Here is a 16,986-nt window from a genome sequence, read left to right as displayed (position 1 = left end):
CCACTATACTCCACGGTACTCCACTTACTCCACAGCAATCTATTCCGCTCCATGGCACTCCACTCTGTGACAATCCACTCTACCCTACTCTACGACACATTATTCCACTTTACACCATTTCACTTTAAGACAATCTATACCACCCCACTCTACGACACTCTATGTCCCCGCTCTACGTCCCCCTGCATCACTCCACTCTACTTTACTCCACACTACACCACTGTACTCCACTCTACACAACACTCCACTCTACTCCACTTTACTTCACAATAACACTCCCCTCCACTCCATGACATTCCACACTGTGACACTCCCCGACACTCCACTCTACAACATTCCACTCTACAACACTACGGCATTCTATGACACTCTCCACTCCACGCCACTCTCCTCTACGCCACTTTTCGCCATGCTGAGCAGCAGCCAGGCTGGTGTACAACATGGACAAAAAAAAAATTTGCAAAACCAATGGTTCTTGCATAGGGGAGACCTAAAGGCTTTCAAATGCTTGTTTACTAAGCACCTCAACACAATTAAGATTTCAGCATGTTCGATATAAATAGACACGGGTCTGTTAGTAAACATTAACGGGACCGATGTATTCAAGAGTTATAGCCTTCATGCTTGTCCCGTGGCAAACTTTGTCTTCTGCAGCGGGCTCATAAAACCTCGAGTTGGAAATGGCCGTGCCCGCGGATTGAAGGGCAGAGCGCCCCGGAGGCATGTGAAAAATGCACGGCGAGGAGCGGGACGGTTCGTGAAGGCACGTCTGTCTGCGCTGCGAGGGGGCCTGGCCACGAAAAAAGGGCCGGCTCTGCGGGGATGACAGGAAGGGGTGAGGTTTTCTATGAAGAAAGAAAAAAAAGAGTAAAAAAGTGCCTGAGACCTGGGAGCAGCGGGCCAGCTGTTTGCGAAGTTGAACGTTTCCTGTTCCCCTGCTCGGTGCTCGGCTGTGAGTCACCCAGACGCGGAGGGCTGGGAGGGCTGGGGGACGGGAGGGAGGCAGGAGCCTGTGTTGGAATCCGGGGCTCGCTCGGGACGGAGAGGCACCTCGAGGGCCAGAGAGAGGCCCCCCGCATGAAGAGGCCCCCTCGCGGGCCCCGGCCTGGTCTTATGAGAGCCCCGCTGGAGGGACCATGACTGAGGGGCGGCCCCGGGGCCAGCTCTGGCTGCTGCACGCTGTCTGGTGGAGCCTGGCGGCCAGCGCCGTGCCGCCCTACCTTCTGGACTCCGGTAAGTGCCCTGTGCGCGCGCCGCGCCAGTCCCAGGCTGGCTGGCCTGTGCGGACGGACGTGCGCTCTCGGTTATGTGGATTCTGTACAGCGCCTGGCGTGCTTCTGTTTCTGAAATCACCTTGGTGGTGTCCTGGCCGAAGGCGGCCATAGAAAGAGTCTTTTAAATAAGTTGATGCATAATTCCCAAAAGTCAGTGCACTCGTGCTGTCTGGGAGTCTTCGGACTGCGTGTGGGACAGACTCCTCCACATGCTGAACGCTCACTTGGTTGAGCGCCTGCTGCGGAGATAATTCTGACTTGCAACAGGTTTCAGTCTCAGCGCGACCGAGAGCTGCAGGGGTCAGTGTGCAGCGACTCGTACATGTCACCTGTACCCATCCCAGTAGGATTGCTCAGCAGGTTAATGCACCTGCTCCAGATGAGTGTGCTTGAGATGCGGTTCGCCTGTTCAAATCACAGCAAGATTGAACAGTCGTTTAATGTGCACTGGATAGCTCTGCATAAAGCCTACCTTTCGAATTTCCTAGCCAGATAGTTCAGCGGGTTAATGTTCTTGCAGTGGCGGTTCTGGGGTTTACAAGCTTGACTCCTGGCACGGTTCGTTCTTTCAAAGTACTATACGCTGAATGCACGTGTACGGATCAATAATAACACTATATATTTACACGCCAGGAGACAATTCCGTGCCTACTGTCGTCAATTATAATATGAAGAGACGCCACGTTTCTAATAAAAGTGACTTTTCCTGCTTTGCATGTAATCCATTGAGAAAAAAATGCTTTATTTTGGTGAAACAAATCTAAGTGGGTTTTGTTCTGAAAATGCAACATATATGGAATCATATTTTCAGTTTCTTTTGCCTTCTCTGCCCTGCGGTCAGCGTGTGAGGGAGATGAAGAGAGTTGAGCTATGTTGGGCAGATGTGCGCGTAATTTACAGGTGACCTGCACGAACCCCGACACGATTAACTTCGCCTTTCACCCTGCTAATGCCAGTAAAGCGCCAAGTCTTTTGTGGCAGGCGCTGCGCCAGTAATGGATCGGGTTGTGCCCCGGGGCTGCCAGAGAGAGGGGCGCAGCCCACCCTCCTCCACTTGAGACGCTCTTCCCGGCACTCTCCGCCCCTGTGAAGCAGCTTTTGTAATCCCGGCGCTGCTGCGTGGGAGGCTTCGCATGGTTTGTCCTGCGCAACGCGCTGTTTGATTTCTGCATCTTAATCTCTGCGAGTTAGACCCGGCATGTGAGGCTGGTGGATAGCGTGTCCTGCTCTTAACGCTCACACCTCTGTTGGTGGGTGGAGCGTGTAGCGGCCTCTAAAAACGTACCATAACTTCGATTACAAAATCCCGCACATTAGTTATTCTCGTAAATGTTATGTCCCAGGGTGCAGTGAAGCACGAAAAGGGTACACCTGGGTCAGCAAACAAAGCACACGAAGTAAATATTATGGTTCAATCATTCTTTCGAGGTGTTCGGGGGAGAATCTTGTAAATGCCACCAGAAACACCGGGTGACTTTGTTGGGCAAAAGCTCACTTATTTGTTAGGTATATTATATATTTTTTCATATATATCATGCTTATATTGGGTGGCAGTATGCTTCAAAGGGACTGTTTGGGGGACAAAAAGGATTTCTAGGTGCCGGCAAGTTAACTACAGTGCTTGTTTGTCTGCAGTAGAAGGATAGACACCTGTTAGTTGTGTTACTCAGCAGTTGTGTTATAAAGCAGCAGTATGCAGTCATGCATTAATTAAAAGCGCCTTCAGCGGGTAGAGCTGATAGGTTGTAAAGCCCCAAAGCCCCCCTCCTCCAGTCTCCGGCTGCTGGTAGGCCCTGATTGCCGGAGCAATGTTTAGGTTTCCCTTACCATTCTCGGAGATGATGCTGCTTAACAAAGGGCACTGTTGCAGCTGCGTTTTTGATGCTGGCCCTGCATAAATGCATCGCTATTCTTAGAAGGTGATTATGTGGGCGAAGGAAATAATTAAATATAAGCCCCCCCCCCCCCCCCCCCCCCCCCCGTTGTGTGAAATGTATAATTCACAGGAATGTATGAATGTGGGAATTGAGCCGTTCAAACCTAGCCTTGCTACAACATGCCGGGCAGGTAGACAGGGGGCGATTGAAAGGGGCAGAGGGGGCACCCGGCGACCGGAATGGTGTGTTGATGCAGAAGGAAGTGGTGGCGGAGCAGACACGGTGGCCGTGGGGTATATTATAGGAAGATGAAGAGCGGGTGTTAAATTCCCGCCCGGAAATATCGCCGCTTTTTGTAGAATTAAACTAGCTAGTCACGCAGTGACCTTGCCTATAACAGCCCGTAACATGTATTGCACCAAACATTCGCTTTATTCACTAACCAGCGCTCAATGTAACACGTCATAAAATGACACGTCAGAGTTTATCTTGGAAGTTAACGACACAATGCAAATTGTGAGATGTGGACTTTGAAGAGCGAGTCTGTGTTCTGCGCTGGTCGCTCGGTGCTGACGTCGTTTTGTACTGATCCCTCTGGGCACCATTCCAATGTACTGGTGAAACTGTTGTGTATTTGTCCATTGTGCCTCAACAATGCTGCTTTTTGCTCTCCACTCCATTGTAAATTGCTGTCTCGGGTACCTGAAGTGTGCCTTCCTTGCGATGTCGCGTGTGCCTGGCACCAGGAGTTTACACAAACGCCTCGTTGCAGTTGGGTGGGTCAATGCACCTGCTGCACTAATTATTGTGTGCCCGTGGTCTGATCCTACGCAGCCTGAAAAAAAGTTGTGATGCGTAGTAGTAAAATACGTTATCTGCAGCACCGGCGCACAGTGGCGGTGAGATCAAGCACTATACAATACATACTGGTTATTGTACAACTTTCCAATCCTTGCCTCAACACATCAGCTTCCTTCGCATATAGCATGTGTATTATTTTTGCATTTATATAGCGCCTACTTCCCCTGACGAGGCGTCGAAGCGCTTAATTGCACTTGAAAGTTCTGGACTGTGACTGCACCTTTGCTGCTTTCCAAACGCGAACCAAAAGGCATCCGCTTTGATTGGTATTACACTCTCTGCTTTATTATTATTAATCTGGATATCCCGAGGTGCGTAGATGACCCCTGGGGCGCCAGGGATAAGGGGTTCAGTGCCAGCGAATACAAAAGAGGTGACCAAAATCTCAGGGGCCCCGACCAACTTTGACATGGAGCATCTTCATTGTAATTTTTTATTTATGAGTGTAATAGACAAAGGCAAAACGTATAAATGATAAAAGCTCTATAAAATACATAAACTGATCAAGTTGATTGTCTAATATCGGATGACATAGCCATCTCCTGTCAATGTCATATTTAAAGTGTCTCCTAACATGAGGCATGTTCCCATCCCTTTAAAGTTCAAACTCATAATCGCGCCCTTTGGAACTCTCCAGCTTTATTATAGCTCCTAAAACTTGGCGCTAGCATGTTCACGAAGTGCCGAGGATCACCCATTTCGGTGGTGTGGAGAAGCCTGGCTGAGCACGAGGACTAGGCCACAACAGACAGGCGCTTTCTGAACACCCCACATATGACACACCCCTCGTAATATGTCTTGCACGTGTTTCACGTGCGGTCCTGAACACACCTTGGGGCAGATTTAGAGATCTGCGCCTTATCGACTCACAATGGCCCAGAGGGGGAGCACAGAGGGAGTTCTGCACTGGGCTCTGAGTGGCTGTTAGTGGACCCAGGAAGGACTGCCCCTGCCGCCTGGGGCACAACCCGCGCACGAGTCTGCACGGCCATGGATGTCAGGGGCACTCCATACACCTGTCATTGTTAGGAAGACCATGTTGTGTTTTTGTCATGTTATGATGAAGTAAGGCAGCAGCCTCAGGGCTCCTTCTGTCGGTGGCATCGAATTACAGCAAAAGCCCCCCTCCCGCCCCCTAAAAGGCCTGTTTTCGCTGCACCTGCCTCACGCTAGAGGCAAAATGTCATTGTTTTTCTGGTAGAGCTGGAACCCTGGCACTGGCCCTGCCTAGCTTTGCCTATCCATCTCAGCAGACACTATGCGACATTAATTACTTACCACAAGAGGCCCTAATTTCACCTGTCTCGAGACAATGCTTTCCTCCGTCCACCCCTGGTAGCACAACATTTATCACAGTGATGTGTCAGGAGTCACTAATCAGAGTGCCTCTACCGGATGTTGAGGCACAACTCACCCTCACACACAAGAGAGCGCCCAATGTTTGGATGAAAAACAGAAGCTTCTAACAGCTATCAAGGCCCAAGTGGAAACTTGCAATTTTTGCTCTAAAAGTTTGTTTTAATATCAATGGATGATTCCCACTTATAAAACAATTTATGTGAAAATATGATTGAGCCTTTGCTGCATGGTGTGTGCGTGTGTGCGTGTCCGTGCATGTACGTGTGTGTCGGTGTGTGCGTGTGTCACTCCGAGTGCCTCCCTGTGTTCCCATTTAATTCTGTCGCTTAAAGTTCTGTCATTGGCCTGGGCAGGCAACTGGACTGTGTAATGAAACCACACTATTTTTATACAAAGGGGTGTGTGCTTGCCCCAACACTTTACATTTTCTAGTTTTTAGGTCTGGCCTTTGAGACAGCTTTAGATGCCTCGATTGACTTCTGTTTCCACCCCCAAAAAATCATACATAATACACGCATGTAAAGGGGCTTTAGGTCAGACTTCATCCCGCGATCAGTTACATCTCCCGCCACCCTTTGCGTCCGTGCAGCATACTCTGTCGCGCGGGGCAGTTGGTCAGTCCTCTATACCCATTGGCTGACTTCACTCTGAGTGGCTGCTCAAAGCCTGTGCACGTTGTTCTCCTCCACTTAAAAGTAGTTCTGTTACCTTCAGTGACACACCCAGTTCAAAGAGTGTTTTATGCTATCTGTTTATTTATATCGACTTTGACTGCCACCTATTTATTTTACCTACACTTTAGAGGCCCAGTTGGGGATTTTTTCCTGTCTTTTTTTAAGTTGCTGTTATGAAGTTTTTACATGTCATAATATTGTAGCTGCATGCAATTTGAGTGCTTGGTTAGGTGGTGTTTATTCTTGTCTCCTTCATAAATAAGGACAATTATAACATGCACAGCACAAGTAAACACACATTAAACACTCAAGCAACCAAAACAGCCGCAACCTGCTTCGGAATTATCCGAATGTTGAAAAAAATTCTTCCACTACTACCTTTCGAAGCTAGGCAAGTGGTAATTCAGGGCCTTGTACAATCTAGGCTGGACTTCAATAATGCCCTATACCTAGGAGCCCCAGAGTATGTGTTAGAAAAACTGCAAAGAACACAGAATTGTGCCGCCCGCACCCTCTTACAGATTCCCCGCAGAGAGTCAGTCAAGGCAGGAATCAGAGCTCTCCACTGGCTCCCAGTCAGAGAGAGAATAAAATTCAAGGCACTCTGCATATCGTATCAAGCATTTCACAGAGCAAGCCCAGAAATTAACCATTCACTTCTCTCCCCCTACTGCCCTGTAAAAATCCTGCGCTCCACGAATGCACTTTTTGTCGTAGTCCCCAGAATCAAGAAAGCTAGAGCAGGAGGCAGGTCCTTCTCTCTGAATGCTGCCAAACTCTGGAATTCGCTCCCCTTTCCACTCAGAGCCAAACCTACCCTTCTACACTTCCGCAAAGAACTCAAAACACTCTTATTTAGAAATTAATCCCCCTGCTCCCTCCCACCCTCAGAATTCTTCTCTTTTCCATTATCAGCGCTTGGACGCCTTCGGGCAGCAGTCGCGCTCTACAAAACCCCTTCACTTCACTTCACTTATTTAAAATTTATCACTAGTAACCCTGTTATAGTAGTGATTTTTTATTTTTCTAAAAATTTTTTTATCGCAAACAAATGGTAGCCATGTTTAGGCGCTGCTTGTCTTTTTCTACATATTTTTGTGGCGTATGCTTGCAACGAAAACAAAAATGCACCAGCCTGCCAAAGCCTTACCCAGGGGCTTTGGCAGTGCTTGTTCTGATTTAGATCTCCTCTTAGACAACCTCCCAGATCCCTTCCTACGTCAAGTTTAGCAAAATACATTCTCTTAATTACGAAAATTATTAGTTATTTGATTATACAGTGGTTGGGCATCAAAGCTCTTTAAATGTCTCCAATGTATATGTTGTGGCTGACTCTTTAAACATTCATCTTGAAAACGGCCAAACAACGTTGTATGGAGTCGGCTCCTTGGGGCTCGTGCAGCAGTGGTGGTCACAAGTGGAAAGTACTGGTGTTTGCCCGGATTTGAGTGTAGACTTTGGCCATTATCTACATTGGAGGCCTCAAACAGAACTGAGGAGCTAATGAGACTGATTGTGTGATGCTTACCTCATGCAACACCCATTAGGCCCACTTGCATGCACTGTCGTGCTAAAGCCACTCCTGTGCTTGCATTGGCCAGTTCTGTGCTTGCATTGGCCACTCCTGCTCTTGCATTGGCCACTCCTGCGCTTGCATTGGCCCCTCCTGCGCTTGCATTGGCCCCTCCAGCGCTTGCATTGGCCATGCCTGTGCTTTTATTAGCCAGTCTTGTGCTTGCATTGGCCAGTCTTGTGCCTGCATTGGCCACTCCTGTGCTTGCATTGGCCACTCCTGCGCTTGTATTGGCCACTCCTGCGCTTGCAATGGCCACTCCTGCGCTTGCATTGGCCCCTCCTGGCTTGCATTGGCCCCTCCTGCGCTTGCATTGGCCCCTCCAACGCTTGCATTGGCCCCTCCAGCGCTTGCATTGGCCACGCCTGTGCTTGTATTGGCCAGTCTTGTGCTTGCATTGGCCACTCCTGTGCTTGCATTGGCCCCTCCAGCGCTTGCATTGGCCATGCCTGTGCTTGTATTGGCCAGTCTTGTGCTTGCATTGGCTAGTCTTGTGCTTGCATTGGCCCCTCCTGTGCCTGCATTGGCCCCTCCTGTGCCTGCATTGGCCCCTCCGGTGCCTGCATTGGCCCCTCCTGTGCCTGCATTGGCCCCTCCTGTGCCTGCATTGGCCACTCCTGTGCTTGCATTGGTCTCTTCTGTGCTTGCATTGGCCCCTCCAGTGCAGCATTGGTCCCTCCTGTGCTTGCATTGGCCACTCCTGTACTTGCATTGGCCACTCCTGTGCTTGCTTTGGACACTCCAGTGACTTCTGGTTTGTCCTACTCGGACTGATCAAGAAGAGGTCAATAACAAATGATTTTAGACCTTTGAAAAGCCACTCAGGGGAGGGCTTACCAATATCTGGGAGTCCATCATACAGCTGTAAATTCACTTGGATTTTATTGGTCACTGGCCATTATCTGGAAGTGCAGGAGCTGCAAATAACAGCCAATATCAGCACAGACATTGTGATTGACCTGTTGATAGTTTGCAACATGTTTTGTTCCCATGTCGGTGGAGGCAGCTCCTATGGCTGCCAATAACTAACCCCGGGCAAAGCACTACACTACGCTCGCGTAGTTTGCGTTACTTCGCGAATTGCACGCAGCACAGTGCAAACACACGTAGCGCAGCGGTCATTTTTTGCTTGCTCACGGCCGTGAACATCAAGTTGGCGACCGCGAGCAAGCAAAATGACATCCCGGCGAGACTTTTTTAATTCGTGATAAGCAACATCAAGTTGCTGATCGCGAGCATGGAAAATAAACCTCCCGGCAAGATTCTCAACACGGGAAGGTCATGTTTCTCATTGCGAGTGGTCGCGTATGCTCGCGACCGATCGCAATGAGAAACTACCAGTCCCCGTTGAGAAAGCTCCCACTCGTGTAAAAATCTACTTGAGCGGCAGCAAAAGACAGCTCGCACTGTGCAAGATGCCGTTTTCAATGATTGCACAGTGCGGACAAGCATCTGGCACTGTGCAATCATCTCGAACAGCGCACTACGCAGTTTGCGTAGTGCATCGCGAAGTGCACTTTGCATAGCTACGCGTAGCGCTACTTCGCAAACTATGCCCAGGCTTCCCAATAACACACACATTCCAATTGCATCTGAGAAATTGACTCTGACTAGATCTTTGCATAAATGGACGACATGTGATAAGAAAACAAAAAAAAGAATGACTTGCATCTGTTGAATGGGTATTAAGTGCTAATAGATTAGATTGTTTCACTCTAAGTACAATAATTACTCATAATTCATATCTTATTATTACTAAGAACAAAGAACAGTCTGTTTGTTTTTTAATGTTTATTTCTATTAGACATTTCTGGTTGTCCGACTTGCCAAATTGAGATTATCTGATCAGGTGTGTACTAGGATTTTTTAAAACGGAAAATTGAAGGACAGGGTCTTGTTAATGGGCAGAGAAAGAGAGACACTGAAGTCAGTAATGCATATCCCTTTGCACCTTGGAAGCTAAAGCCACACCCCACAGGTATCCGGAGCCTGTACATTTCGAGTAGGAACACTATCTCCTTTGTGATTCAATTTTTTGTTGATTAGTGTTGTACAAAATTATTTAAAAAAACGTGTAATTTTGCCCAAGGTATGAACTTTCTACCTTTTGAAAACTTTCCTTCTTTGTGAAATTTGCTGCTTAGGAGATTTTTCTGTGGGGGAATTCTCATGCAAAAAGTATGCTTTGTGTTTTTTTCCCCTCCAAAACCTGCTCTTAGATGGATTTTTATACTCCTTTATTTTAGTGAAGTTGGCAAAAATGTCTGATTTTGCAGTTTCAAAGAACCCTAATTTGTTGACATGTTAGAATGCCTGTGAATGAATACATTACAAGTCTATAAAACTCCAATGTGTATCATATACATGGTGTATGGATTATCCTTATCTTAATTGTCCTCCTTACTGCTTGTGTATATTTAAACAATTCTAAGGAAGATTTATAAAGTCTTTGCACCAGCGCACAGTTGTCAAAGTAACACAACGGCGTAAAGTCTGGTAAGGGGATTTACTTTCAGGCCAAATGGTATTTTACGCTGGAAAAGGGCCCAGTGCGTTTTCTCAGTGCAAGTAGCGCATTGCGTTGCTTTACTTCACTTTGCGTCAATTGGTTCGTTACTTGGGTGAAGCACGCAAGCACCCATGGTTTTTGGCGCAAAGCCCAATCTACTAAAATAGCCAGACCCAGCTTTGCATTAAAGAATAACACCCCTCGCAAGCACCAACATGTTTATTTTTCAAACATTTCTCTCATGTATCTGTGCTGCACTGTGAGACATGTTAAAGAATTGATCTAGGCTTGGTGTTTGTAATGGAATGATGTACGTCCAGTACAAAACCTCTGCTAGCCGCCCGCACACAACTTTACGCCCTGCTGCAAAGGTTGCGCGTAGCACTGGGCAGCCTCTTCGTGAGAAGGTACATGGGCCTTAGGAGACAAGACACTTGTGGTTTTCAGATTCAGGACAGTGAGGGGGTGGGGGGGGGAGGGGTTAGACGTTTTGTCATCGGAACAGCCGTGCCCCACATATCAGGGCCTTACCCACCCTGCTCAACTTTAGAAAGGAGCTTAAAAACGAAGGGCTTTGCAATTATGTTCTATGCATACAGCGCCAAGAAACCTCAGGGTATCCAAGCACTTTGCAAATTGTATTAACATAACATATGAGGGCAGGCTGCAGGCTCTTTTTAATAAACCTAAATCTCCCCTGTTTTCTTCCCCTGGCGCATATACAGTCCAGCACAGCAACTTTGATTGCCGCACTGCATTACACTAAACATGATTAAATCTGCCCCTACATAACTAGCAACTGTTTCCAGGTAAGAGGGCGACGTGCACCAGTTGTTTTGCAGCCAATATCACTCATCCTGCTCGGGTCTGCATTTTCACTTTTCCACCTGTAGTCCAGCCTGCTTAGGACTGCAGATATCAACCTTAGCTTGTTCTACATATTTTATTGGTCGTTTCATCGATATATGTTTTTGTGTCAGTAGATTTATGCATAAGCACTGGTGCTATTTACACTTAAGTCATAACATGTACACATAGTCACCAGCCATCTCCAAGTCTGATGTTTCACTTTCAGCCGAGGGCATCTACTTCCATAAAGAAAGGTATGACTACAGCCTTCGGGCGCCACCTAGAGGTGGCACCAAATTACTGCAAAAGGCTTGATTTTTTTTTGACTGAAGGTAATGCACTCCAGGTAGCAAATTTCTAGTTTGGCTGCAGCATTGAAAATCCTCACACCAAATCTGCTTCAGCCAATATAGGCTTTTTAGCTTGCCACACCTTGCAGGCTGGCATTTGCAGTTTCACATCTACCAATATTATTGTGGGTTTAAAAGTCCCTGTGTGCAAATGTTTATTGTGTAAAAAGCCGGACTCAAAGGTGCCAAGCTCACATGAGGCTACTTGGAAGCTTTACCAGTACCATTTGTCTAGGTTTTGCATTTCAGTCGCTGGACACCATGGCTCAGCTTATAATCAGTATTAAAATCTTTATAAGGAGGAGATAGTTGTTTATGCGTAGACAGTGTGAATTGCATCGAGCACATGGTCCAGCTGTATGAGCAGCTGGGGCCACAGAGGCACTGGACAGGCAGTATGAAGAGATGAACAGCATGGCCTTTGCTGGTGGAGGTGTGTAGGAAGCTATAATGGGGTTTGGCTCTGGGTCACCCCCGCAGCCGTCTCCTACCCAGCCGGAGATTGGACATAGCTTTTCCTCGTCTCCCCGTTATGTTTCCTTCCCTCAGCAGCCAACATTGTTTTTTGCATGTATTCTGCTATGCTCTTGTAACGGATGTAATTTGTAACTTGTAACTTAATGTTCCTCATGTAAAACGCTCTGTTACCTCCGGGTCTAGCCAGCGCCATATAAAACTTTTCAAAATAAATAAATAAAGAGATTCACTTGAAGGCTCTTCATTGGCTTCCAATTAAAAAAAGGATTCTTTTCAAAAGACTTGTCCTTGCTCACAGAGCGCTGCAGGCCACCGGGTCAGGCTACCTCAGGGACAGGATTATAGAGTGTGCTCCTTCTAGCAGTCTCTGATCTTCCATCGGTCATTTGGCTAGGATCCCACAGACTCAACGAGCTAGAATTGGAGGACGGTCTTTCTCCGATCTCAGGCTGGTGCCTGGAGCAAACTACAACAACGGAGAGACCAATCTTTGAGGAAAAATGAACCACCTGGATGTCTCCGCAGCAATAATGCTAGGGTTGCTTGTGCAGACAGCCTTAAAGCCAGAGCAGGGACACTCGGTGTGCTTTATACACCTCTATATCATTTCATATCATATTACATCATATCAAGCACATGAGTATATTGTGCAAGGGTTTGAGGCCGAGGGGCCCTGAATACATCGTATGAGGAGTTTGAGAATCAGGAAAGACAGTGGGAGGACCTTGGATCAATCCCATGGACATGAAGAGCTTGGGACAACTGAAGAGTCTGTAAGGAGCGTGGTACACGTGGTTAGACCGTCTAAGGTGCTTGGAGCACATTTAATGGAGGGGTCGGTATGTTGAGCACCTGGACAGAAGGGATTAGTGGCCTTGGGTTCATGGACAGACTGTCAGGAGCTTGAAAGGAAGGCAGTTTGGGCACGTGGACATGGGAGGATCGATAGCCTGGAGCTCCGGTCAGACTGTGTGAGGAGTGTGAAAGGATAGGTAGCTTGGAGCTCATGGAGAGACGGTGAGGAGCACGGAAGGATAAATATCCTGGGGCTCATGGACAGAGTGTGTGAGGAGCGGCGAAGGATCGATAGCCAGAGACTTATGAACAGAGTATGTGAAGACCGTGGAGGGATAGACAGCCTGGGGCTCATGGATAGAGAATGTGTGGAGCTTGGAAGGATCGATAGCCTGGGGCTCATGAACAGAGTATGTGAGGCATGTGGAGGGACAGAAAGCCCTGGGCTCATGGATAGAGTATGTGAGGATGCTGGAGGGTGGGGGGCTTGACGTTTGTGGACAGTCTATGTGAGGCGCCTGGTTGGATAGGTAGCTTGGGGCTCATGGATAGAGAATGTGGGGAGCCTGGAAGAATCGATAGCCTGGGGCTCATGGATAGAGAATGTGAGGAGCCTGGAAGGATCGATAGCCTGGGGCTCATGGACAGAGTGTGTGGGGAGCACGGAAGGATCGATAGCCGGGGTCTTGTGGACCGAGTATGTGAGGCATGTGGAGGGACAGATAGCCCTGGGCTCATGGATAGAGTATGTGAGGATCCTGGAGGGGTGGGGGGCTTGACGTTTGTGGACAGTCTAGGTGAGGCGCCTGGCTGGATAGGTAGCTTGGGGCTCATGGATAGAGAATGTGGGGAGCCTGGAAGAATCGATAGCCTGGGGCTCATGGATAGAGAATGTGAGGAGCCTGGAAGGATCGATAGCCTGGGGCTCATGGACAGAGTGTGTGGGGAGCACGGAAGGATCGATAGCCGGGGTCTTGTGGACCGAGTATGTGAGGCATGTGGAGGGACAGATAGCCCTGGGCTCATGGATAGAGTATGTGAGGATCCTGGAGGGGTGGGGGGCTTGACGTTTGTGGACAGTCTAGGTGAGGCGCCTGGCTGGATAGGTAGCTTGGGGCTCGAGGACAGGAATGATAGCGTGCAGGGCATAAGATTGTTACTACAAATGAGTGTCCCTGATTGTTAAAAAACTCTCCAGTTCTTTCGACCCCTCATCTCTTTGCAACATCTAGAATTACACCCAACTCTTTCTCTAGAAAAACGTTCTCTGTACGCCATATCATCCAAAATTGCTACACAACTCCCCATTTCCTTACGGGTAGATGACTCCTATTTTGAGTACAGTACCTAAATGGTCTTCAAATCTGTTTTTGTCACTGTGTCCTTGACCCTGATTTCCTACATTCTTCCCTTCTGCTGTGTATGCTGTGTTTACAGCTTACACACTTTCGTATTACCTTACATAAACTTTTATTACATGGTTTACTCTACATTCTGTAGACGAGGCAAGGAGTCCCTGCGGGCTGTGCCTTCCGGATACGGAAGTGCGGTGTCAGGAAACGCGTCGCGGGGTCAGCCTATTTCGAGCCACAGGAAATGTTATTGTACCACCCAGCCGTGTAACCCAGAGCTGGAGGCTTTCACTTCTTAGCATGGATTGACAGGCGGGCCGGGGGCAGCTGCACACATCAGAGGCCTTGTTTACCCTGTAGTGGCTTTAAAGCTCTATATAAGTAAGCAGGCGGCTTACCAACCAGATTTACCGCCATAAATTATAAAACTGTTAAAAAATAAAGATACAAAAATAAGCAAGCGTTATATATCGCGGAGGGGGGCGATGAAAGTGTTGGGGGTGGGAGAGAAGAACCCTCGGTATGTTACAGAGTATGGCGCAGGACTACAGATACTGTGAGTATAAAGAACAAGCATTTGCAGTGCAATAGGTCTCAGATATACGAGTTTTTGAACTATTGGCAATGTAATAGCTTAGACTCTCGGAAATGCGAGACCTATTGCATTGCAAATGTTTGATGTCTTACTAGCACCTATGTGGCTCTTTCGCATTTATGGAGGCCGTGTCCCTTTCTTTAGACAAGTCGTGTCTAAAGAAAGAGGTGTGTCCGTCATTAAAGTGTAACCACAGCATTGGGTGCTTTGACAAAAAAGCATCTGTTTGTCAAGTTGACAAACAGATTTTTTTTTTGTAAAAGCACTAATGCCATGCTTTCACTTTAATAGCGGCCGTGCACCCTTCTTCAGACACAACTTGTCTAAAGATAGGGGCGCGGCCTTCACGAATGTGAAAGTGCCGCATGGGCGCTAGTAAACAAAAAAATAAATAAGTGCGGCCGCTATACTTAAAGTGGACCACGCTACTAAGATGAATTAATAAAGAAACATGGCCACTATAGTTAAAGCGAACCGCCATTAGTAAATAAAATAGAAGCGGGAGGCGTGCTACGACCTAGTGGCTGGAATAGGGGCAAATCATTAACCTCCTAGGAGCGCCGAACGTTCAGCGCCCAGTGCTGAACGGTCGAAGAACGAATGCTGGCCCGTCGGCCAACGGTCGTGCGCAGCACTGGCAAGGTAGTGTTCGCGATGACCGTTGGCCGACGGCAGCACTTAAGGGGTTAAACAAAATAGTGCTCAGAGCCACTATACAGCAGAGCATGTGCCCAGTCAAGTAAAAAGTCCAGTCATTATGGGAGGTAACAAATGCAGAAAAGGCAGTACTAATGAGGTACTAACAAGCTTAATACCGACTCGGAAGTCAGCGTTTACGAAGGACAATGACGCAAGCCAATTAAAAATATTGGCAGAGAGTGGGCGGGGCTTCAAAGCCATACTCTAATACTGCATGCCTCGCAGCAGCGCATTCGCTGCCCAGGCTCAACCTAATAAATGGAACTGGTGCAGAAATTCAGCAAACGCTCATTTTTATTACCTTTTTATTATCACTTCTTTATTTAGGTTATGGAGCGCCTACATTTTCCGACCGTACTTAATACAGAAACATTTTCAAATCGGGGCAAAAATGACAGAAACAGATTGCGGCAAAAAAATGTCCCTAGTTTTCATTTTAGATTATTTTACTCATGAGCATAGTTTTTAACCAAGTTTAGTTCCTTATTTAAAATACAAATTGCATTTAGTTTTTTCCTCTTTTTTGTGCTTTACTAAGAATGAAGCAAGCTCATCGTTCCTCAAACTTAGTTTGGTAGTTTAGTATTTTAAAAGTTGATAAAAACTCGTCTCCAAACCTACTGATATGTGTATACCACATAGTTATTATTGAACTGAAACATCCCCAGTGTTTTTTTCTGTGTTTTTATCGCATGCCTCCTACAGGCAAGGGACGATTCAGTAAGGGGGTGCCTGGAAGGGTTAGCAGAAGCGCTAGGGTCAGAGAAGCACTTTCTTTTCAAAGTGAGTTATGATGAGAAGTTGGCATCACTGAGGAAATGATTAATTAATTAATTCATTCATTTATTTATTTATTCAAGTGTTTTGTGGAGATAGGATCTTCATATGAGTATGACTTCTGAGCACTGCTGTTTACAGGCCAATACAGTAGAAAGTAAACCAAAGCCAAAAGCGACAACAAATAACATTCACTTCTTGAGTCCTACAAGAATGGGAGAAGAACCCCTGTCTAACCTTCTGCGATCACAGGCCCAAGTAAAGATTTTCAGTAAAATGATCACCTGGGCAGCTCAGTTTTGAGGAGGTTCTTGAGTCTGGGGTAGTTCTCTTCGGCTCTGTAGTGATCCAGAGTTTTTCAGACTGGCTGCGGTGCCTCTTCGATTGAGGAGGCATTTAGGGATCAGGAGTGAGGATGCTGGTCAGACGCCCCTGATGGGAATGCAGCTGGATGGCCACCTTTGGTAGGAGTGACAGGACCTTCTTCCAGTAGGCCTGGGTGGTGGTGCTCTTCATAAGGCATCCTCTCCCCTGGCCCTTCAGAAAGGAGTAAGACAGCAGTTGAGAACGATTGCAAAGCGAGTCCTACCACTGAGGAGGCCCTTAAGACCAGCCTTGGCAGAGATAGTCCAGGTTTTCCGAGGCCTTCAGCACATTGCACCAGTCCAGGGGCTGCTCATGAGCTCCCACATTCCTAAAATGCACATCTCTGACTATTTAAAAGATGTCCATCTTGTTCCCCCACAGCATCTTTCCCCAAAGGGCACCTGCAGTCTCAGGGGCGCACTGTGGACTCTTCACTCACACACAACATCCGCTCTCATTATTGTACACCTGGGACCTACTCTTCCCCCTCATACTGGTTGCATCTTCTAGCTCTAAGCCCAGGCCCCATCCATCCTGTCTTTCAACTTCCTTCATTGACAATATTGGTTTTATTACAGATATTTAGAGGAACAGTTCAA

The 16,986-nt window shown here is 47.4% G+C and overlaps 1 protein-coding gene across 2 annotated transcripts in view; it reads left to right on the top strand.

Moving 5' to 3' along the window:
• Positions 1-728: 728 nt before the first annotated feature.
• The window catches only part of TGFBR2 (transforming growth factor beta receptor 2), a 169,534-nt gene continuing 153,276 nt past the window's right edge, over positions 729-16,986 (top strand). The window contains exon 1 of one of the 2 annotated variants that reach the window (XM_086942112.1): positions 729-1,233. In XM_086942112.1, the coding sequence (XP_086798238.1) occupies positions 1,137-1,233 (97 nt within the window). In that variant the 5' untranslated portion in view covers positions 729-1,136. The remainder of the gene's footprint in view (positions 1,234-16,986) is intronic. The other variant, XM_086942111.1, reaches the window with a different exon arrangement.

The sequence above is a fragment of the Lissotriton vulgaris genome, chromosome 10 (genome assembly GCF_964263255.1).
Source record: "Lissotriton vulgaris chromosome 10, aLisVul1.2, whole genome shotgun sequence".
Classification (NCBI taxonomy): Eukaryota; Metazoa; Chordata; class Amphibia; order Caudata; family Salamandridae; genus Lissotriton; species Lissotriton vulgaris.
Note: the sequence above shows the minus strand (reverse complement) of the source record. Positions and strands in the feature narration are given on the sequence as shown.